The sequence below is a fragment of the Perca fluviatilis genome, chromosome 1, assembly GCF_010015445.1.
Source record: "Perca fluviatilis chromosome 1, GENO_Pfluv_1.0, whole genome shotgun sequence".
In the NCBI taxonomy this organism is placed as follows: domain Eukaryota; kingdom Metazoa; phylum Chordata; class Actinopteri; order Perciformes; family Percidae; genus Perca; species Perca fluviatilis.
The window spans coordinates 8643946-8669313 of record NC_053112.1 but is presented as its reverse complement, the minus strand read 5'-3'; the positions used below and the strand labels follow the sequence as shown (position 1 = coordinate 8669313).

The 25368-nt window shown below is 40.0% G+C and overlaps 1 protein-coding gene across 2 annotated transcripts; it reads right to left on the bottom strand.

Moving 5' to 3' along the window:
• Positions 1-23: 23 nt before the first annotated feature.
• On the bottom strand, positions 24-21255 carry sp2 (sp2 transcription factor). Of its 2 annotated transcripts, none has more exons than XM_039801581.1 (8): positions 21138-21255; positions 12973-13049; positions 11313-12062; positions 9809-10027; positions 9219-9513; positions 6875-7052; positions 6134-6327; positions 24-4510 (listed from the first exon to the last, which is right to left on the bottom strand). In XM_039801581.1, the coding sequence occupies exons 1-8, from the start codon at positions 21142-21144 to the stop codon at positions 4410-4412; spliced, it is 1821 nt and encodes a 606-aa protein (XP_039657515.1). In that variant the 5' UTR covers positions 21145-21255; the 3' UTR covers positions 24-4409. The 2 variants fall into 2 exon arrangements, with proteins under 2 accessions (XP_039657515.1, XP_039657522.1); XM_039801588.1 differs by having other exon boundaries at positions 12973-13141; positions 21138-21190.
• Positions 21256-25368: the final 4113 nt, after the last annotated feature.

Sequence of the window (25368 nt, the reverse complement as noted above, 5' to 3'; positions counted from 1 at the left end):
GGAAAAGATAAACAAAGCCGGAAAATGGTTTAAGTTCTTTATTGGGGGGGAGGGGGGGCTGTAGAAAAGGAGCCAACATTATGTTTTAGCACCTTTACACAGTTTATAAAATGGGTTGCTGGTTCTACGGGTTCTCCATATAAACACAACAATTGGCTGCTGAACATTATATGACATATAGGCCTGAAGAAGGAGAAGCATTTATTTCACCGAAACCAAGCAAAAGAAACGTCTAAATTTGGAAAATCTCATTATCATTACAATGAAGATCAACTTTACAAATTTTGGAACCTGGGATTTTAAATCAGTGCACATTACATGAGCATGTAACATAAGTTAAAAACACAAAAGGAGTTTTACAAATGTTACCTGGAATTAGACAGAAAAAAAACATCTCTAAATACTGGGTGCAGCTGTCTAAGGCATCTTTAATTCAATAGAAAAAAGATTTAGAAGTCGTATACAAAGCAGGAATGAAGCTATACAATGTCACATTATATTTTATTCCTTACACACTGTACAAAGTCCATTTCCTTCAGGGCTGGCAACGCCAACAACAACACTAGGCAGCTTAACTTTTGGGTTTTATTATCCTACATTTATTGTGTCTCCCAGACACACACTGTATTTACATATTCAGACATGAAATACAAACATAAATATGAACCGGCTCTGTCTTTCCATCCCCATGGCATCGCATGTCTTCAGACATATTCTAGAAAAAATACACCAAATATTGGCCACCTACATGTAAGCTTTACGTTTCTCTGCCGCCCCTGTGAATCACTTTGAGAATTCAAAGTGCTATACAAAACAAATCAGACTTTTAACTTTTTGGTCAAAGTTGTAATATTTAGCAAGGCAGCACCATCCATTTAACATGTATGTCACAGTATTGAAAACACGCCACAGTGAAAACTCAACACAGAGGTGAAGCACCAAGCTAATTTGACCAAAAAGCTTATTTAACAATAAGTCGGTGTATTTCTTTAAATAAAAGTAACTCACGTACAAGTTCAGACTTTAAACTGACTGATGAGATGTTAGCGAAACGTCAGTAAATCTTCATTATATCAACAACAACAAAAACACATGAGCAACAATGTTTTCTGTAAAGCAAAATACATTTAAGCAACTTGTGTGAATACTGTACAGTAGGCCTTATGCTGGTCATCTGCATATAAAAAAAACTCAAGTGTTAATTCAGAATTAAAGCTATCACATAGCTGGAAAAAGAAAATGCATGTACAAAGTAACTGTTGGAAGGCCTGAGAAAGATATTTTTTCATCTTGGGACGTGATTGTCAAGTCAGGCCAAATAATTGGAAATCTGTTCATATTAATACAGCAATGCATAGGCTACAAATCATGAAATCCAAATGATACTGTGAGTAAAGCAGATTCGCAGAGTTACCCTGGAATTTAGTTACTTATTTATTAGTACACACAGTGTAAGTAGGGCTGGGTATCATACTTTTTTTATACCTTACTTTGAGAAGTACAAACATTTTTTTCTAAAATATACGCCATAATGAAAAGGCAAACCTTTCAGGTAATAAAAGGAGATAAGTTGTTAAAATCAAATGTCTAAACACATGCAGCCATTCAAGAACTAAACAGAATGCTGTCTAAAAGAGTATGATTTAAATCAGGAACTGTGATAAAGGAACAAGTCCATAGAGTATGAATGTGGCCAAATATTCAATGCCAACTCTTATTTTTTTGACAGCTTCCATACTCAGTGCTAACAACACATTCCAGTACTGAAAGTATCGAAGTTCGATACCCAGCCCTAGACGTAAGCGTACCTGTTGTGGTATCCTAGATGGATAACCAACTATGAAGCAACCTGATTTTGACCTCAGAGGGAAAAGAGGGGTGTGAGCGGGTTCATCACATTAATTATTTCACTGAATTAAATCCTTAGCACCTGGAGACTCAAGAGACCTTTTTTTACCTTATTTTTCAAACTTAAAAAAAAACTCTTGGATTTGTTTGACGGTTATCAACTTTGCCCTGTCGTCACAGAAAACGAAGTTCACCAGAAAGTTGAATGTTTTTGCAGTAATTCTCTAAAAAGGTAGAGCATTTTAGGTAGTATACATGGATTCATATGTGAAGTCATCACTCTCCTTGGACTTAGTCAGGTTATTGGACAACAGGTTAGTAATGCAGTCCTCCACAAATGTTGCATCTATCAATTATGACTTGTTGATAAAAGGAGACTTAACTATCAATCCTCAAAAGAAAATGTTTGGTAACTTAACGGCGTTTCCTCCGCGTCATAAAATTAACATTTCTGAAGAATGTCAGTCCTCCAAATAGATGTTACAAACAACGTCCTCTTTGCAGCTGACAAGAGGGGACATCCTGCTTCACCTTGACCCATTCGCAGCCTTTGATATGGTTGATTACAACACACTGCTTGATCACAAAAGTCCGGTGATCATATCTGGTGTTCCACAAGGATCAACCCTGGGTCCTCTATTATTCTCTAATTACATGCTTGCACTTTGTGACATTATACCTAATCATGATGTGAGACTTGAGTTGCCATCAAAAGCCTCAGGATGTATACATTCCCTTAATGTTTAATGATTAAAAAACAGTCTCGAATATGCTCCATCAACCAACACACAAGACAATATTTGAAACTTTGCTAAGCTTTACCAGGTTCGAGAGTGAAATTGGATAAAATTTTGATGTTGTTTTGCTTCTCTCAGTTTAAAACAAACTATTTAAAAAAATACATCTTTTGTAACATTTGCTGACCTTGAAATCTGTCCTTCATGTTTTCGCGTTTAAACCACCGTTTGTATATTTTCCAGCAGGAGTCAGGCTCTTCACTAAGATATCACTATACTAATCGAATCTCAGCAGCTCTTCACTTTTTGCCTGTTTGTTTAGAACTAGATTTTTAAGATTTGAATTAAAACTGTTAAGGCACAGTGACTTCTGGCCCCTGAACTGTATGTTAAACCCCTTCCAAGCCTGAGGTGCTGCTGCTTTGTTCAGTGGTCTTGGCAGCAAAGTGACTGCATCTAAAGCTTTGCCACCAGAGATGCCAGGCCTTGGATCGCTCTGCTGGAAGAGCTCAGACTGAAATCAGTACCCTCAAAGCAAATGTGATAAAATGTTCTTTTCCCTCTTTGTATGTATTTCTGCTGTGAAACTTCAAAGGCAGAATAAGTAGGATTTGTCGTTGCAGTTTGTAAACTCAACAGCTAAAATGTATCCCCGGCTCAAGCAGATGAGTCAAGCTTTGTCCGCTTTCTGTTTCCTCTTGCTAAATCTGCGTTTTTTTCGGCACTGTGTCTAACATTTTCGTAGCTTTCTCTTGGATGTGTGCTTACAATCTTGCACCTTGCCTGATTTTAGAGGTTGATGCCCAGAAACGTCCTGAACACAGCAAAATAAGAAAATTCAGGCAGAGGGCAGGTTAAAAAAAAACAACCACAACACACTTCTAGTAGGTCATACTGTAAGTGATGGCTGAATGGGATTATTTTAGTCTACATGTTGTTTTTTTTTAAATCCTACTCATTGAGCCTTTAAGCCTCCTGTTTCATTTCTTTTTTTAGGTCAAGTTTTTCTACATACCTACTTTGTAAATCAATTTCTAACAATTTTATGGAAAATGTTATAAATAGTTTATTATCATTATGAATATGATGTATAATAGTATGCATATACACACTTTAAAAAATAGCCAATGTAAACTTCTAAAAGTTTTTTTTTTTACGTAATCGTCCCCAACTTTTAGGGAGAGACTCCTGCTTAACCACAAATACCTTAAAATAAAATTAACATTCCACTGAGGTAAAACCTGTTAATTTACAAAACAAAGGTAATGCTTTTTTTTTTCTCTTTCTTTTTTGATGCTTGAAAGCCAATTTCCAGGAGCTCCCAATGTTCCCTGACAAAGATAAAAAAAACAAAAAAAAACAAGCAGGATTTGGGGGAAGAAAAAACAAAATAAAAGAGAGGGAAACTGTGACTGGAGTCCTGTGGTCTTTGTGTTGGCGTCTGAATAATTCTGTGTACGTTCTTCCCCCAAGGGAAGTTCATAAATAACCAAGCAGAGTTAAGCATCTGAAGCCTTGCCATCTCGTCATCTTGCGTGTTCGGAGTTGTCAGAGCTGGATCTGGCCTCCGCTCAACTCAGAGCAGAGAAAATACTAAAACGAAGTTAAACTATTAATGGATAGGTTTGCAGGATCAGTATGAAGTCCACCAGGAAGGATTTCTTTGTACACACAGTGTCCTAGAGGAGTGTGATGGGATATGGGGACTTTTTTGGAGTATTTCCCATAACGGGATAAGTCACAGACACTCCCTTGGTATCGTCTCCTCTGTTTGCCCCTCCTTCCTCTTATACAGTCTTTAGTTTGAGTCAGTATACAGGCAGCTCACAGGTTCTTGGTGTTTATGTGAGTCTTGTAATGCTTCGTCAGGTGGTCACTCCTCATGAAGCGCTTCTGACACTGGCTGCACTCAAAGCGCTTGTCTCCTGTGGGGGAAACAAAATGTTTTTAATGTCAAATTCAATATGAGGAAAACTCTTACAAACAACACAACATCATTAATGAGCTTTTACACAGCGGTGGGCGATAGTTGATCCAGAATGCTGCTGCACGTGTACTGACAAGAACTAGCAAAAGAAATCATATTACTCCCGCAGTGTTTCCTCTATGTTGATTTGACCGTGGCGGCCCCCCCACGGCAACATTTCTGCCCCCCATGGTATCAGAAATAGGGCTGCATTGTTAGAGTGCATGTCGGAGAATAGCGCGGACACGCGCTTCACACCGCGAGCGGGCATGCGCGTCACTCGGCAGAAAAAGGGAGAAAGGTGTTCGTATCTGTCCCCACTTCTAAATAATTCCTAAAGGAAACACTTCTTCTTCTTTAGCTTCTCTGCACTGGCTTCCTGTAAAATCCACAATTGAATTTAAAAGCTTAAAGAGCGCTCTAATACCCTATTGCCCCGCTAGAACACTGCACTCCCAGAACACAGAGTTACTTGTGGTTCCTAGAGTCTCCAAAAGTGCAATAGGTGCCAGAGCCTTTTACAGTGTGAAAAAAAAAAAAGTACTCCGTGGTGAACAAACTCTGTACTACTGTTTTTAAATGACCATGGAAATATCTTGAACTTCTCTACCAGAGCGGGTGAACGGAGCAGAGCGTGATGATTTTTGGATGGAGCGTAGAGTAGATTTTCACCTTATCTCCCGCTCCATCCCGCTCTGGTACGGCTCACACCGTGAGTTTGGAGCACGCCGGAGCTTGGCTTTGTGTTACTGCAGCGCGGGGCAGTACATGGAGATGAAAAGCGCCCGCCCTCAATCCAAGCCCAACAGTGCCTGTCATCAGGCATACTTTTTGCTGGTTGAGCTCCGGGCACTGGCGACATGAAGAGAGGGTGGGTGCCATTCATCTGATAAATACAACGCAGCTTTTGTTCTTTTTTTTTTTGAGGGGAGCGGTGAGCGACTTGAGTGGAGAGGGGTGAAATGAGTTGAGCTGAGTTGAGCTGAGTTGAGCGTGGAGCGATGTTGAGCAGAGCAGCCTGGAGCGGTGGAGCAGAACAAACAGCTCTGTGAGTGACGAGTGGGAATTGTCACCGCTCCAATCCGCTCAGATGATCGGTTCACTACAACAATTACCGACATATACTGTAGGTATGCCAAGACCAAGATATCTTCTGTAAAATAGCATAATTCAAAAGTACAGAAATATTAGAGGTTTAAGTTTTTGTTTTAAACACGTGAGCAGTTTCTGTCATACCCTTATTTATATCAATAATAAAAAAAATCTTAATGGGATTATGTTGTCAAGCCCTAATGTTAAAATGTTTCCATATACACAAAACACACACAGGGCAATAAAAACAAACACAGACTTTCTCTGCCTTTAGTCACTGATAAAATAACTTCCCCTACTTTTGTTCTTTCAGTTTGGATTTCATCATTTCAATTCATCATTTTCGTTTCTGAAGTGATTAAAACTCATTTGTAGGTTTTACCTCACCAAGCCGTATTCATCTTTGCTTTACGTTGATATTTATGTGGATTTTGTTCAATATCGCAGTGAAACGTTGCCATTGTGTGTGTGCGTGTGTGTGCAGACGGACCTGTGTGCGTCCTGGCGTGCCGCTGCAGCTCGTCGCTGCGCGTGAAACGTTTCCCGCAGAAAACCCAGTTGCAGACGAAGGGCCTTTCGCCAGTGTGCAGCCGGACGTGAGCTCTGAGCAGCGACGTTTTCCTGAACGTCTTCTCGCAGCCGGGGACGTGGCAGATGTGCTTTCTCTTCCCCACCTCCCCAGGCCTGGAGAGTGAGCGCGCACGTACACACACACACACACGCACGCACACGCGCACACACACACACACACACACACACACACAGAGTGAGATATGCAGGTTTCAAGGGTAGAGCTGAGCCTTAAAAAGTAACAGCATTTTGATTTAGCATCAAAATTGACTTAAATGCAAGTTTCAAAAATGTTCTGTTCATGCAAAAAAAATAATTATTTTAATTAGCAGAAATGTTATTTATAAAGTACATATAGTATCTACAAAGAATTACATTTGTATTTTAACACTAGTTACTGAAAAAAGAAAGGCTTCTCTTTCTTACACACAATTCTCAAACTGTCTGAGAGCACATAACTAATTAAAAATGTCAGCAATGAATTGAAAATATGTCCATGATATCGATTTAGTCTTGAGTTGGTAATATTCCCTTACAGCCTTATAATTCTAAGATAGTTCTCGTCTCTTTGTTGAATGTTTCACCCAGCAAAGCCAGGAAAAACCTGGGCAGGTAAAAATGTGACATTGGCACATATTTGTCCATCTCTTGACACACTCACCTCTTGTCTGCGTCTTTGCAGTTGGGGCAGGTGCAGGCCATGCGCCGCTTCTTTTCTCCTGGCTGGCCGGGCAGCTCCAGGGTGAGGGTCTGGTCCACCTGGATGGCCGGCTGGCCCTGCGTCGTTGCCAGCTGGAGTCCTCCGCCCTGCATCGCCTGCACCGTGAGGTGCTGCTGGCCTGACAAACGCAGAAACAGACACACTGTTAAGAGACACAGCAGGGCTCCAGCCAGCGCTGCCAAGCTCCTCTAAAAATCTGATTAGACTACAAGCCAACCGCCATGAGTCAAAGTGGACTGGAATTCTAATTAATGATTAATGGTAACATTAACATGATGCAAACACATGAAAGCAAAGAGATATGGCTTTTCACAACCATTAAAAGACTTGGGCGCAGCGTCCAAGCTGTTTTGGGCACCACTTAAGCCAAATGAATGGAACATCAAAACTAACTAAATGACTTTGCTCAGTTTTAACGATCGTAGTCGGTCCTCTGTGAACTTCTTTAGCAGGTTTTATCTATAAGCTTTTTGAGTTTTATTTATGTATTATCTGCTCTAGCTTTTCCAACATTTTAGAGAAAGGTATGGTGATAATAATGGTCCAAAATGATGTGAAATTGCCTTTCTTTAGTTAAAAAAAACGTAACATTACTTGAGGGAGGACCCCTAAACCCCTCGCCAAATATGTGCACCTAAATCTTAACAGAGGGAGGTTTTATCTGGACTTCATTAAGACTCTGCTGTTGTTGATTTTTGTGCTTAAATAACAAGACTCAAAATATCTGGAATCATCTCATCTTCGTGGTGGATATTTTCTGCCAATGTTGCCCTCTAGGCCTGGGCACTAACTGAACATTACCCTTAGTCAACCTTTGGTGAAACTGTATCACCATTATAGGACCACAAACTATGTCTGATGAATTTATTTAATTATTTCTAACCAATGTTTATTAAAAACAATAAAACTGGTTGTTAAAGTCTTCAAAATTGAGTTAACACTAAGTATTTACTACATATTATTTAGAGTATGTAATGAATTAAGATTTTAGTTATTTGTTGGTATTCTTCAATTTTCTTATTTGCCTCGTTGTGGTCCTTATGTTGTTCTTGCTTTGTTATTAATGTGTGACATTTCCAAGTGGGAATAATTAAATACTCTATGTATCTAAATCAGCTGGTATCAATCAATTGGTAAATTATATGTTCAGTCACTTTATTACACCATAAAGGTTCTGGTCCCAGTCTATTATGTTCCTTGTCTTTTTTTTTATCTCAGAGAAAATCAAGTAATTCTGTCCTCTAGGCCAGCGATCTTCAACAGGGAGTCCGCAGCTCCTAGGCCCTAGACATGACTCAGAGGACCCCCCTAGGACCCTAGGGGTCCTCAGAGTCATTTCAGGGGACCGTAAAAGTTTTGTTTAATACTTTTTTAGAAAGTTTTTTTCGCCCCAAAATTAAAATATGTCTGAAAATATTAACATGAATCCAACATATTATTAGCAAAGATAAAGTGACCTATTCCTCAAAAGCAACAACCTCAACAACATTGGTGATACAGTTACAGGCCTGTAAAGTAGCCACTATGGTAGCCATCAGTTTAAGGTGCAGTAGGTAAGCCTTATAAAACTAACTTTCTGTCATATTTGCTGAAACTGACCCTATGTTCTATTAGAACTACATGAAGCAGGTAATAAAAAAAAAAAAATCTGGCTCCTCTGACACCACCTACAGCCTGTAATGCGATTTGCAAAAATCCACCGCTCCCTGTTCAGATGCACCAATCAGGGCCAGGGGGGGGGGGATTCTAACTGTGTGTCAATCACTGCTCATGTACACGCATTCATTCTCCCTTGTGGGGGGAGGGGCTTAGGAGACCGTTTTGGGATTTAGCAGAAAGGGGGGAGGGACTGAGAAGTTGTTGCTGTTCAAATTTTTTTGGCTAAGTCCTGGATCGTCACAATCCTACCTACAGCACCTTTAAGCTTATGGATACACTGTGTTTGATATTAAAACATGAAGACATATGAATGTAAATAATTATTGTTTTAATAGCTTAGTATTTTAGGGGACCATAATGGGGTATGTGTATAGGCTTTACGCCGCCCTACATGTTATTATGCAACTCACTTTTATACAATAGGTGTAGTAGGGGGTGCCTGCTCTGTCTCTCTTTCAGGTTAGGGGTCCTTGGCCTAAAAAACGTTGAAGACCCCCCGCTCTAGGCCATTATAAAAACTAAAAGAATTCGACATTGTCTTGTACTTTGTGCTTTTCAATCCTGGGTCTCTTTTGTTAAAACCAACAGAAAACTTGGAGACCCAAACAAGCCAACATGAGCTCACCCCCGGCGTTGGTGATGGTGACAGGAACTCCCTGAACTTGGACGCCGTTGATGCTGATGGTCTGCACCGTCTGGGTCGCTGAGGAGAGCTGCGACGGGTTCAGCGCGATCATCCCCCCCGCCGGAGCTATTTTTGCCAGAGTCCGTTCCTTCCGTCCTCCCCCCAGCGTCTTCTTGGCGCCCGCCGGCGGCGAGGTGCTGGTGGTGACGACCGAAGTGGTGGGGGTCGTTGTCGTGGAGACTGAGTCCTGTAGCTGAACAGTCTGCCACTCACCCGATGCGGTTTTGAAGAGGAACTGAAGGGGAGAAAAAGCCAAACAGATGTCTTTAAACGTGATTGGGGTTCATTGGTTTTACATCACTGTAGGTCATCCCATAGAGATAAAATGCAAACATTAAAATAAAGGCTAATCTTTTTTGCTCTACTTTCAGGAAGGATTAGGCCACCCAAAAAAAGAACTATTGTACTAATTTTAAGTGAATTTGAAATAATAATAAGTGTGGCTTTGCAACTTGAAAATGTAAATTAAAATTTAAAAAACTTAACGGGAAGGCTTAAAGGGGAACTTCGGTATTTTTATAAATAGATACCTGTGTTGGTGTTGCATCTGTTTGAGTAACCTGGAGGTTTGAGGGGACCGACTGTCTCTGTGGGATGGTCGGTAATGTAGCGGAGGCGGCCTGCACCACCTTCAAGGCCTGCTGGGGGATCTGAACCACCTGAGACTCCGGCTTGGACTGGACCAGCTGGACTTGCTGCACCATTGGTGGCTGCCCGGGACTCTGCACGATCAGCAGGTTGTTGCCTGCCTGCAAATACAGAGACAGAAGAGGTTATCCTTTGAGGTCCAGGTGTGAGGCTTTGAGGCATCTGGAGGTGTGCGACCATAAAAGAGAGCATATAAAGTTGATTTGGTGATAGAGCCAGACCGATACATCGGCCGATATTATCAGCCGATATTAGGCATTTTCCAAACTATCGCCATCGGCATTTCTAATGGCCGATAAATTAATATTTCAAAAATAAAATACAAACGGACGAAACCCCCTTCAACCATGTTAAGAGTGTTGGCGTTGCATAGTTTGTCCACCAGAGGGCACTCTACAACATCCCTCTTGGCAACACTCTTTTCGTTTACTTTAAGTTTCATAGCTTAAGTTTGTATTTTTATACATTTTATTTATCAGAACTTTAATATATTTTGACGTTCCTGTGTTCTGTTGTAAAACAAGTTTATTTTTAAACTGCATTATCATATTATTTTAGTGAGGACTCATAAATCAAATTTTAGGGAAATCTGTTTATGTTTTGTTACGCATTTCTATATATATATATATATATATATATATATATATATATTTTAAATATATATATCGGAATATAGGATTTTTAAATCACCAAATATTTGTATCAATATCGGCCTTAAAAATCCTTTATCGGTCCTGCCCAACTCCTGATCTGTTAACATAAAAATATATATTCGAGAAACTTACAGTTTACTGCTGGATGACACAGAATCGATCAGTCTAAGTCAACTTGAGGATGTAAATTTAGCCAGCAAATAAATACTGATTAAGCTTGGTTCAGTCAATTTACAGAGTTGTCAATTAACAGAGAATTAACCGACAAAAAAGTGATTGTGTGAGGATTAACTACTTTTATCTGTTTATATCACCGTAAATGCAATACCTTATGTGTTAAGGATTGTTTGTGGACGTAACAGACCAGAAAAAAAAACCTCATGGTTGATCCGGCGCCTTTAACTAAATCTCACAGACTTGATTAGTCAAATGCAGTCGATTAGCTACATCAGCATTTTATTGTTGGCTGAATTCACATTCTCTCACAAGTAAGTGAATCTTTAGTTCAGAGTGAACCTACTGTGTCTTGACCAGGAACAGTCAGATGTCACTGCAGCTCCAGAAACATGTTCAGATTGTTCGACTCAGTGCTTGATATGTGCAGTGCAGTATGGGCCGGTGGAATATGACAAAAAGGGTGCATTCTGTTGCTTTTAGTGCTCCTCTGTAGGGCTGCAACTAATGATTATTTTCTTGATTAATCGCTGCAAATCTGCTCCTCTGAGAGATGTACCTGAATGATGTTGTCGCCAGCTTCTATCAAGATGGTCTCCATCTGCTCTGGGGGTGGAGAGGCAGCCTGGGGGGGAGGAGGAGGCGTGCCAGTCAAAGCCACTTTCTTCTTCCTCCCTCGTCGTCCCTTTCCCGGAGTGGGAGGGGCAGCTGCCGTCTCTGTGATGAACTGAGTCCCGCCAACCTCTCCGGTCGCCACGTTGAGCGGCAGCGTGAGCCCGCTCGGCAGCTGCACCATGTTTGCAGCAGAGTTGTTTGGCTTGCGCGACTTGGGGCAGGGCTTGATGGCTAGAGTCTTCTGCGGCGTAATAGGAGTGGTGGCGGCCGCCGGAGCCGGTACGGTCATGGGGGTGGTGAGGATGGCCTGGTTGGTCCCTGGTATGAGCTGGAACTGCCCTCCCTGTGGCATCACCTGGATAGTCTGGGCACCCTGGATCTGCGGCACCATCTGGTACTGGATGTTGGCGGGGGCCGAGGTGTGTGTGCGGGCCGGGCTCTGCTGGATAGTGAGCACGATGGGGTTGCCAGAGGCCGTGGTGCCCAGGCCGGCAGGCAGCTGGATCACATTGCCCTTGGCTGAGAGGAAAGAGAGGTTTTTGGGCGGAGCGGGGGCGATTGGAGCCGGCTTTATGGGGAGGAGCCTGCGAGGCTGCGGCTGCGCTGGAGGAGAGGTGACAGGAGCCTGAGCAGCGGGGGGGCCGATTTTACTACAGGTGGCAGCCAGGAGGGCCAGAGGAGAGGGCTGGGTGTCCTGCAGGGAGACAAACACAACAACAACTCAGATACAACACACACAGTCTGCATTAAAGCCAGCCTGAGCAGAAACAGTTAAGAGCTAGTAGAGAGAGATAAGGGGTGTGGCCAGGTTAGCTCAGTTGGTAGAGCAGGCACACACACATATATATATATATATATATATATATATATATATATATATATATATATATATATATATATATATAGATATATAGATAGAGGTGTATGCCTCGACGCAGAAGGTCCAGGGTTCGAGTCTGACCTGTGACTATTTCCTGCATGTCTTTCCCCTCTCTCTTCCCCTTTCATGTCTAGCTGTCCTATCCATTAAAGGTGGAAATGCCCCAAAAAAAAAGCTTTAAAAAAAGAGAGAGAGATAAGGTGAGATAAGACGCTAAAATAAACAAATAAGGGATAAATAGATAAGCCTTCAAATACACACAAAATATTGTGTCAAACAGGTGGTGTAGTAGATGTTTCTACCTGCAAAGCTTTTGAGCTCCTGTGTGATTAATGTGTGATTCTACCTTAACTACGGTCACAATATGTTTTCATTTAAAAAAATAAAATAAAATCTCCTTCCTCATAAGCGTTTTAGTGCCATTTCAGAAATAATCTCCACCCAAACTAGCGCGCCTGAAAACGTGGCGTCTGTCACTTACGTAGGCTACGGTGCAGGCTCTGCGTAGAACCTACGTTCTACTATAAATCAGCCTTTAGACAAACAACAGTTGAAAAAATAAATGGTAGAGTCAGTCGCTCAGTAGGATCCCGGCAAAAAAAAAAAAAAAGTGCCTCCAGTGTGCAGCGGCATGGATACATCGTGGGTTTAATGAAAGGGACATCAGGAGATTGCAACCAGAGTGCAGCCAGTAGCTGGACACGACATCTGGCTGTTTACTCACTTGTGTGGAAGCGGTGGAGGGCTGAAGGTATTCACTGGGACTGACAGCAACAGTGGTGGCCATACTGTCCTGTTGTTCTGGAAAACACAGACACAGCAGAGTCAGATTCAGGCTTCCTGCAGCATCTATTTTCAGTAGTTAGGCTGTTCAAGGACATCACAGCACATTCCTACAAAAACAGAAGCAGATCTAAGAACGACAAGCACTGTAGTGGCTCGCTGCGATCACCATGTGATCATTAAACATCATCGGTTACAAATTAGGTTGTTAATTAGATTAGGTCGGATAGGTTACAAATACATTTGCTGCTAATCATTTTCCAAAGGTTACCATGTTGTTTTTATATTTCTAAATGCATTTTTTTTCCCCCCAGTCAGTGGCATATGTTCATTACACTATAAGAGGAAAATCAACTTACAGACACTTGAAAGCTGCTTGAAATAGGTATTCTGTTAATTGTATTCATTTTTTTTTTTTTTATTCGGTAGCTCGATGCACATTTTTCAATTTGCAGTTTCAACTGCGTTACGATCAGAGCTGGAACGATTAGAGCTGGAACGATCAGAGCTGGAACGATTAGAGCTGGAACGATCAGAGCTGGAACAATTAGAGCTGTAACGATCAGAGCTGTAACGATCAGAGCTCTAACGATTAGAGCTGTAACGATCAGAGCTCTAACGATTAGAGCTCTAACGATTAGAGCTGGAACGATCAGAGCTCTAACGATTAGAGCTGTAACGATCAGAGCTGGAACGATCAGAGCTGTAACGATTAGAGCTGGAACGATTAGTCGACCAAAGGATAAACAATCGCTACATATTTTGATAATCAATTAATTGTGGAATGAAAATGGCAGAAAATGCTGATTTCCTTATTTCAAATATGAAGATATTCTGCTTTTCTCTGTTTTTTTCACATTAAACTGAATATCTTTGGGTTTTGGACTAAACAAGACATTTAAAGACATCACCTTGGATTTTGAGAGACTGGACTGGACTTTTTTTTTTATACTATTTTCTGACATTTTATAGACCATTGATCGATTAATCTAGAAAATAATCGGCAGATTATGAAAATAATCGATAGTCGCAGCCCTGATTAAAACGCATACATAAAAAGGGAGTAACTACCACTGTGAAAATATTCCATCGTGAATACCTTTATAGTTATTAAAAGTTAATTTTCACACCATAACCTTGTCCGTGGAAAAATAATTGACAATCTAGTATGAAAGCATGCTTTGGAAAATAGTGAACCGTTATGCAAAGCGTTCAATGGACCTGTAAAAACATCAGCATGCTAATTTAAAACAGCATTTAAGTATTTTAAATAAAATAAACCTCTAGATTATTTTGATTACATTAAATGCTACGGTTAGCCTAGAAATCTAGACGCACCCTAGCGGCAGCAAATGTAATTTGCAGCCAGGGTCGTCTAGCAACTCTCCGTTGGCTTGCGAGCTGGAAAAACCAAATTCTGGTCAGGCCAATCACATCGTGTAAAGAGTCGGTGGGCGGGCTTAAGATAATGATTTGCCAAAACGTTAGTTTTTGTATATATATTTTTTTTAAAAGGTGATGCTATAGCAACAGCAGTGTGGGATTTGTTCCGTTGTTTCCAAGTTTATGTTTTGCCCCTTTAAAAGTATCAAATCTCTTCACCAACAACTAGGGCTGCAACTAAGGATTATTTTTTATTGTTGATTAATCTGTCGATTATTTTCTCAATTAATCGGTAAGTTTATAAAATGTCAGAAAATTGTGAAAAATGTGGATCAGTGTTTCCCAAAAAGTCCAAGAGGACGTCCTCAAATGTCTCGTTTTGACCACAAGTCAAAGATGTTCAGTTTCCTGTCACAGAGGTGAGAAGACACTAGAAATGATTCACATTTAGGAAGCTGGAATCAGAGAAATTTTACTTTTCTTTCATACAAACGACTCAACCTAGGGCTGGTCAATAGATCGATAGTATATCGATATCGTGATATGAGACGGCATAAGTGTTGTCTTTTCCTGGTTTTAAAGGCTGCATTACAGTAAAGTGATGTACTTTTCTGAACTTACCAGACTGTTCTAGCTGTTCTATTATTTGCCTTTACCCACTTAGACATTATGACCACATTACTGATGATTATTTATCTATAATCTAAGTGTGAAGATATTTTGTTAAAGCACCAATTGTCAACCCTAGAATATCGCCGCAATATCGATATCGAGGTATTTGGTCAAGAATGTCGTGATATCTGATTTTCTCCCTATCGCCCAGCCCTAACTCAAACCAATTATCAAAATTGTTAGCGATTAATTTAATAGTTGACAACTAATCGATTAATCTTTGCAGCTCTACCAACAAATGTCAAAACACTGGCAACAATCCAGATGCTCTCTAAGCAAAGAAATGCACCGCTGGACTGCAATCATTACGAGGACAAGACTACATTTGTTGAGCAAATTATGTTTCTGTTAGGACAGTTGTACATTTGAGTACATTTAGGGCAGGCTGCCCAATAGTTTAAGAGCAGTGTAAATCTTAAGTAGCAGGCAAGGCTGCCTGATGGCCAAAATAGGTTGAGGCCGTTTTTGTTAAACAGAACTGCTCTGAGTAAAGTGGTATGCTGAGGATTCACGCTGAGTGACCTTTTCCACTGGCCAATACAGCTTGAAGACAACATACAATCGTTTTATTTAAATATACCCCATGAAGTACAGTCAAGTGCAAAAGACAAAATGTAGGCAGTCTAGTGCTGCTGTAGCCTCCCTAAATTATTTTAATTTATGGTTTCATGCTGCATTACTGGAGCAATCTTACACTCAACATCCGTCATCATTCATGAATGTGTAAAACAAACTGAAACCTTGATATTGGTAGTATTTGAGTACATTTACAGTTGATGCCAAGGCACATCAGCTGGCACTTGAAACCAAACAACAGGTGACACATAACACCACAGAGCACTGCAACCAGCAATAACAGTGAGGAGTACACAGGCTGCTGGGATATGACTGATGCGTGAAAAATCTACTCTAACTGCAAAATATGCTGATTTTTTTGCACAAATGAGCATCAAAGTAGAGCAGTTTGTGCCTCTAAAGCACAGTATTAAAGTTACCTTTGAGTCACAGCGCTAAGCATTTGTTATTTTGTTTAAGTACCACAACATAGGTCTGTCCATAATCCTAAAAAACTCTTCTGACAATCAGCATGCAGCTATGGATCACGGTGCCAAAAACGTCACTGTCACAGCAAAAATAATTCACACGGGGATACCACCGCCTGCTAAGCCACTAATCTCTCTTGGATAAAACTGTGAAAATACTCCACTACACATACAAGTCCTGCATAGTACGCATCTGAACACCCACACAGGTGATTTCAGTTATTGTGGCTGACTTAGATGGGAATTTATGAGGTCACAAATCTTTTCTACCAATAAGAATGGGAAAGCTGTCATTTGTCCCACCTAACTGGTGCCATTAACTAAAGCTGTGTTCGAAACCGTTCCCTATCACGGAAATAGTAAACTTTATAGTGGTGTTCGAATTCTCCGCGGTTACTTTTATTCACTATATAGTCCACTATAAAATACCCACAATGCACTGCTCATTTGAGTGTACATACCCTACATTTTACTCCCATATACCACAATGCAACGCGGCCGGGTTTTCCCGGGGGAGAAGAAGAAGCAAAAGTCACAGCAAAAACTGAAAAGGAAAAATGGAGGGGACTTTCGTTTGGACATTTCCAAACGAAAGTGTAAATTTCCACAGTTGGAATGTAACATGCAACATACAGTATATACAACCTTTTACTTTCCTCCTGGCTGCTAGGTTTGTTTTAGGGACATTTTACAAGTATTTTCGTTTCGGTTTGTTTACACGATGCTGGCCGCACCTGCCTTCGTAACACAAATTACAGGCGTCACGCAACATTGTGTTTTCAGTGAGTGAATATATCTCATATAGTTCACTATTTAAAAAGGTCCCATGGCATGAAAATTTCACTTTATGAGGTTTTTTAACATTAATATGCGTTCCCCCAGCCTGCCTATGGTCCCCCAGTGGCTAGAAATGGTGATAGGTGTAAACCGAGCCCTGGGTATCCTGCTCTGCCTTTGAGGAAATGAAAGCTTAGATGGGCCAATCAGGAATCTTCTCTTTATGAGGTCATAAGGAGCAAGGTTACCTCCCCTTTCTCTGCTTTGCCCACCCAGAGAATTTGGCCCACCCATGAGAAAGAGACATCATGGCTTGCAAACAAGCGAAGCATGGCAGTTGGTCAAGGCCTCACCCCAACCCTCCACCTTGCCCCCCCCTCTCTCCTCCTCAATAGCTACAGACACAGAAATGGCACATCCTAAGGAAAGCTCATTGTGGGACTGGCTCTAGTGGCTGTAATTCTGCACCAAGACTGAATTTCAGGAAAGAGACTTCAGATACAGTATTAGGGGACCACTAAGGTCTATATAAAAGAGACTTCAGATACAGTATTAGGGGACCACTAAGGTCTATATAAAAGAGACTTCAGATACAGTATTTGGGGACCACTAAGGCCTATATAAAAGAGACTTCAGATACAGTATTAGAGGACCACTAAGGTCTATATAAAAGAGACTTCAGATACAGTATTAGAGGACCACTAAGGTCTATATAAAAGAGACTTCAGATACAGTATTAGGGGACCACTAAGGTCTATATAAAAGAGACTTCAGATACAGTATTAGAGGACCACTAAGGTCTATATAAAAGAGACTTCAGATACAGTATTAGGGGACCACTAAGGCCTATATAAAAGAGACTTCAGATACAGTATTAGGGGACCACTGAGGTATATATAAAAGATACTTCAGATACAGTATTAGGGGACCACTAAGGCCTATATAAAAGAGACTTCAGATACAGTATTAGGGGACCACTAAGGTCTATATAAAAGAGACTTCAGATACAGTATTAGGGGACCACTAAGGCCTATATAAAAGAGACTTCAGATACAGTATTAGGGGACCACTAAGGTCTATAATAAAAAGAGAAACTTCAGATACAGTATTAGGGGACCACTAAGGCCTATATTAAAAGAGACTTCAGATACAGTATTAGGGGACCACTAAGGTCTATATAAAAAGAGACTTCAGATACAGTATTAGGGGACCACTAAGGCTCTATATAAAAGAGACTTCAGATACAGTATTAGGGGACCACTAAGGTCTATAAAAAATTTAAAAAAAAAAATTTTAAAAAAAAAAAAATTAAGAAGAGACTAATCAAAAAATAAAAATAAAAAAAAAAAATTAAAATATAATAATTGGGGGAAGGATAATTTTATATAAAAAAAAATATAATAAAAAATATTAAAAAAAAAAAAAAAAAAATAAAAAAAAAAAAAAAAAAAAAAAGATATAAAAAATTTTTTAAAAAAAATATAAAAAATAATAATTAAATAAAGAAAAAGTTTTAAAAAAAAGAAAAAGCAAAAAAAAAACTCAGGAAGATGTCAATCAAACAGTCTATACACGCCCCCACAGTCCTGGGAAGAGGTCCAATCAGCCAGATAAACTCAAAACACCTGTGTGGGTGTTCAGCGCCTTTAAAAACATTACCCCAGTAAAAATATCCAAATGTTAGCAGCAACAGTTAAGTATGAAATTAAGTTTTCATTAAGCAGTAAAATGTTCCCTGTCAGTGTTTTCCTATTATAAGTGATGTTTCTGGATTAATATTCCTTTGGTATACATTTTCCTGCTGTAGATGTTTAAGGCCATGCTCATTTTCCATAACATAATGTTGGGTAGTTTAATCTAAAGCAATGCATCATTTTCTATAAGATCATCATATGTTTGTATAGCGTCGCTGTCCTGTGAGAACCACGTATAAAAAGTTTTCACACTTTTCATGGTGTCTGTTTTCAGCTTTATGAAGATGCATTTTCCAGCTGATCCGAGAGGCTTTTTAAAGACTTTGTTTAGCTTAAGGATGAGGAGAGTTTTCTCAACACATAAAGGAAGAATTCATCCTTCACTTTATCACAAACATTCAACATCAACACGTCTGGAGATACATCTTTCTACGTGGACAGGAAGGGGATGAAAAACTGTCATCTGAAAAGTAACTACAGCCAATCTAGTGGATTGTTTTGTCATGTTTTCATGTGGTAACTCACCATGTGACTGAGGTGTTTCCAATTAACCTGCACAAAAGGGGAACTTGTTTGTCTGGGAAGCACACCCTGAAGAAGGCTGTCTGTGCCGCTACGCATGGGCTTCTTCTCCTAATGTCTTTTACATTTTCTATTATAAAATAGCCAGTAAAATAAAGGCCTTTTGAAATAATTTTGAAGAAGAGTGCCTTGGATTTTTTTTTCTACACTTAATTGAATTCCCGACCCCAAAGAGCACCTTTAAATATTTGACTGAACTTCCTGAGCACCCTGGACTTTTTTGTCTTTACAAGTACTTTGAATTTACTTTAGTAAATGTACTTAGTTACATTCCAACATGGACAGGTGATTACAGAGCCGCTGTGGTAACCTCAGAACAATGAACACCAAACAAATGTACAACCGCCACCAGTTATGTGAGTCTACTTGCCAGTAATGCCCACACACAGTGGTGGAAGGTAACTAAGGACATTTACTCCAGTACTGTACTTTAGTACAATATTGAGGTACTTGTACTTTACTTGAGTCTTTCCATTTTATGCTACTTTATACTTCTACTCCACTACATTTCAGAGGTAAATATTGTACTTTTACTGCACTCTATGTATTTGATAACTTAAGTTACTTTGCAGATTCCAATTATTAATACAAAATATAAAACAACTAATACATGATGATTTACTATTATAGATTAAGCCACCCAGCAGTATATCAAGTCGTTGAAATTAGCTTTACCGTTACCAGCTGAAACATTAGTGATGAACACATTAATGCATCAATAATTATAATCCATCCAGTGATATAGGATTCTGAAAAGGGCCTTTCTGCATAAAGAGTAATTTTACTTGAAGGTCCCATATTGTTAAAAAGAAAAAAAGTGGGATTTCCATGTCTTGCTTGATTATAAAGCAGGTCAAGGTGCTATATAAACACTGTGAAAGTATCAAAATGCTAAATCCACACAGCCCAATTCAGAAACTGGGCCTTTAAACGATGCTTTAGGTCTACTGTACGGTTGTGATGTCATAACTATACTATACAGTTTATAGGTGGAAAGTGATGCTACAGTGCCGTTGGCTGCAATGACGGTGCAGAGATGCCAAGAGCGCAGATGTGGGAGACCCGGAAACACTAGCCAATAAGAGCAGACTGGGCTTTTTCGAAAGGCGCTAAAACGGAGCATTACAGACAGAGGGGTAACAGGTATATTCAGACAGACAGCATGAGAAAAAAAAATGTTTTTTGAACATCAAAGCATGTAAACATGTTCTAATAGAAACCCAAAAATATAACAAGTATGAACCTGAAAATGAGCATGATAGGTCCCCTTTAATTAAGTAAGATTTTGAAGGAAAGACTTTTACTTTTAACAGGGTAACGTTATTTTTAAAATGTAGTATTAGTATTTTGACTTATGTAAAAGATGTGAATACTTATTCTACTACTGCCAGTAATTTAAACATAGGAGGGGGAAAAAAAAAACAGTATGGCCTCAAAATAGCCCCGCCATCAAACACATCACGTTACTGTTAGGTTTGGTTTGCTGTGGACAACCAGCTAACGGTAGCAAGCTAGCTATCTATCTAGCACTACTAACCGGGGGCTGAAGTGGTTAGCAGCTAGCTTAAGCTGCTTTGGTCGGAGTGCAGCTTAGATTCTACTTATAAACGAACCAGGATGGGACCGTTACTTGCACCATCTCTGTATTTAATTGTGGGATAAATGGGCGGGGGGAAACGCAGAGGGAAAAACAAATAAAGCACCAAAGCTTGCACTCGCATATTTGGCTAGCTGCCGCGTAGCTAGCAAGTCAAACTCTCTTTGATAACGTTACAGAAAAAGGCAGCCCTTTTCCGGAAGTGCATTGCTTATTTTGGTTCAATCAACTGCCCGAGTCCCCCCTAAAAACACACTTAATCGTACTGCATAACGTCCAGAGCTTTGTGTCCAATACAGATAAAACGTTTTACGAAGTAGAATGTAATATAAACACCAATGTTTTAATTCCTACCCACCGCTCATGACGACATTCGCTCTCCGTGAGCCTTGAAGACCGAGCCCCGGTGGAGGAATCCGCCCGCGCTGCTGCACCAATCCACGGACAATGGAGAGTTGAACGACGCGCGCGTTGACGAATCAGCTCGAGCTGCCTGTGTGATTGAAATTCAACTGAGCCAATCGTGGTGCGATATTTTTGTACGTCGGCCGATGGATGACGGCTCGACCAATGGGATGTCGAGATTGTGCTCGGCGGGGGCGTTTCCAAAAGATAAACCTAGAACAAGCGAGGGCCCTATTACAGCGGGGATACGGTTTCACTGACGTCCATAACGACCAATGTGATTATTGAACGGCAGGTCGATCAAAACAAGAGTGACAACCGTGTTGAGCAATGAGCTTTGAGTCGCTGTTGTGTGACCTGTTTAAGCTGTCCCATGTTTCATTATAACGAGCAGTCCGTTATGTGGCATAACACAAACAGTAAGCCAGTATAAACGGATTATAGATGTATTTTTAAGCACTGCGATTTTGCAATACTAGGCCTATATTACTGTGTAGCCTAGTTAAAATATGTTGAGCTGGAGCTCATTTTGAACTATTAACTGATGATTATTTTCATTATGGATTCATCTGCTGATTATTTTCTCCATTAATCAACTGATTAATTGAGTGTTTGGTTTGTAAAAACAGTGAAAATAGAGCCTAAATGACACCTTCACAATGTTTGTTTTGTCCGACCAACAGTCCAGACTTCAACATCATTAGGCTACTAAAACATTATTAAAAGGAAAATCAGCAGATCTTTATATTTGTGAAGCTGGAACCATAAAATGATAGGCTACATGAAAAATAACCTAAACGATTCATTCATTTTCTGTCAATCAATTATTTCAGCTGTAGGCTACAATATTGACCTCTGAGATAGTGGAGACATGAAAAGACTCAAGTCAAGTGAAGTACAAATACCTTAAAATCAAATTTGTAGGCCTCCTTATACTTGAGTAAATGTACTTTGTTACATTCCACCTGTGTCTGGCTCATACATGTATTGTATGCAAGCTTTTGTCAGTTGAATCCTTTTGTTATTCAACGCAACCTCCACAATAGGCTGTAGTTTGACCTCGAAATGCTCTTTGACCTGGTGTTTGGTCACAACATTATCCAAAGAACTGACCTTGAAATATCAACTAAAAACAGTATTTTGTCTGCCTATTCCTTTTTCACAGAGATGATTCAAACTCAGACCGTCCACTTGGACTCAGACCACATTTGAACACTGAAGACTTGGTACTTGGTCACAACCCGATAAGACAGGCTGACACGATCCCAGCTTTCAGCCTGTGGAGGAAATGTTCCAGTCGTGGCAGTCAGTCCCATCTGTCGTCCACATCCGCTGAGCTGGCCTCCAGCACTTTCAGCCAACATGCAGACCAACGATGAGCTGTCTCTCTATCTCATTGGCTCACTCCCCGTGACTCTCTTCACATTCACAATCCATGCAGGCCCTTTTCATATTGACTTTTTTTCTCCCCCACCAAAGAGTGCACTTGACCTTATTCACCATACAGTGCAGTCGTCTCTGTTTCTCCTCAGTGCATCCTCTCCCTGCATCACAGCATGGGATGTATTTTTTTTTAAAGTGCTGTGGAAACACGAGCCCAGCTTTTAGCTAAAGCACTTTCTCCCTCTTCGCTTCAAGTGTGCTATAGTTAGCGGTTGGATGCAGATAGTGTGGATCTGGTCTATCACCTTCTCCCTATAGGCATCTCTGTGGAGTGTAGAGAGACTTAAAGAGAAAGAGCTGCATAATTTAACCGGGATATCTCACTGTTTTCCGCTTTCCAGGCTTCATGAGTGAGCCAGAGCATTAGCTGGAGAGTATTCAGCCTTAAACATTTCAAAGTGAATAGCAGGCGTTAAAAAATGAAACACTTTCTACGCCGGAAACCTCCAACAGAATCATCTAAACAGTGTTAACTCACAGAGCTGCTTTCATGTCATACATCCGTGTCCATGCTGGATAGATATTAAAGGTCCCATGGCATAAAAATTTCACTTTATGAGGTTTTTTAACATTAATATGAGTTCCCCCAGCCTGCCTATGGTCCCCCATTGGCCAGAAATGGTGATAGGTGTAAACCGAGCCCTGGGTATCCTGCTCTGCCTTTGAGAAAATGAAAGCTCAGATGGACCAATCTGGAATCTTGCTTGTTATGAGGTCATAACAAGCAAGGTTACCTCCCCTTTCTCTGCTTTGCCCGCCCAGAGAATTTGGCCCACCCATGAGAGAGAGAGAGACATTGTGGTGCAGAATTACAGCCACTAGAAACAGAAAAATTGGTTCCAATATCCAATTTTTCATTTTTTTCCACCTTGACAAATTAAAAAATTGGATCTTTAACCTGTGTTTCCAATTTTCTGTTTTTATTCAGAGGATCAGAAATTTAGAAAATTACAAAATTGCATCTGGGCTCCAATTATTCAATACTGCCATGGTATTCTCTCCCTCGTTCCACCTAGCTACACACACACACACACACTCGAAACCATCAGTTGCACCTCTGACCCCAAAGTCTATCAGTTTTTTTCTTTTTTGGTCCATATGCAGTTAATGACCTGCATATTCTGCAAAGTAGAGGAAGAAAATACCATTGGAGTATTGAATAATTGGAGCTCAGACACAATTTTGTAATTTTCTCAATTTCTGATCCTCTGATTTAAAAACAGAGAATTGGAAAATCAGGTTAAAGAATTCTTTTTTTTTATTTGTCAAGGTGGAAAAAAAATGAAAAATTGGATATTTGAACCCATTTTTCTGTTTTTCCAAATGTCCGTTTGTGCTTAGAAAATTGAACTGATTACACGGACCCGTTCTCCGTCTCTCTCTCAGTTAAGGGGTCCTTGGCTTAAAAAAACGGTGAAGATCCCTGATCTAGTGGATGTTATTATTATAATGATGCAAACTTGAAACATCTTCAGACTGCAATATCAGTGTTATTCAGATATTCAAATTCAAAAACGATGCCACACTAATGTTTATTTTTCTTTTGTTTTTTTTACTGAAAACGCTGAGCCAGTAGCCAGCTTCAGGGTACTGAGAAATAGAGCAAAATACACCTGGGCATTTCAACAAATAAAACTGACAGGTAGAGATGAGTCATGGCAGATTTATACACACTCTGAGGCAGGGCATTGTGGGAAAAATGAGGCTCAAACTCCCAGCACAGTAAAGCCAAATTCAGAAAATTAGTAGTAGTAGTAAACTCCACATTAGTTTAGTCTTTTATTTGCAAAATCTTCTCCCGTTTAAATAAAATATATATATTTTTTTTCCTTAGACAACCCATCAGCATAAGTGAATGAATTATAAATAAATCAGAATACAATAATTTCTATCATCTTAACAATCAAAAGAAGTGACACTGTTCCCTTTCTGCATTCTTTTGACATCAATTCAAATGAGCTATGTGGAATAAAACAGTATTTAAATCAGCTTTTTGTTTTGTAAATTGCATTTCTGAAAATATTTTTCCTTTGGTGTATTTTTCCCTTGTCTTGTTAAAACGTGTCCAAATGTAAACAGAAACTATGATTAAAAACGCATCACTAACTGTGCGCCGCTTGTGATTTTTCCTGTGAATGCCGCCGCCACAGACACCCAGTTCATAATACTTATACAGTGGTGCTCATGAGTTTATGAACCCATGCTAAAGTTGACTAAAAAGAAGAATAAACAAATCATCTTTTGGAAATTTATCTTAATGCCTTAATTTAAAAAATGAGGAAAAATCCAATCTTTAAGGACACCAATTTTCTTTGTGAATGAATAATGTATCGTAAATAAAAAAAAATGGTCTTCCTTAAAATACAGGGGGCATAAGTCAGTCCACCCCTATGTTAAATTCCCATAGAGGCAGGCAGATGGTTATTTTTAAAGGCCAGTTATTACATGGATCCAGGATACTATGCATCCTGATAAAGTTCCCTTGGCCTTTGCCCCCCCACATCATCATATACCCTTCACCATACCCCCCCATCATCACATACCCTTCACCATACCCCCATCATCACATACCCTTCACCATACCCCCACATCATCACATACCCTTCACCATACCCCCATCATCACATACCCTTCACCATACCCCCACATCATCACATACCCTTCACCATACCCCATCATCACATACCCTTCACCATACCCTTCACCATACCCCCACATCATCACATACCCTTCACCATACC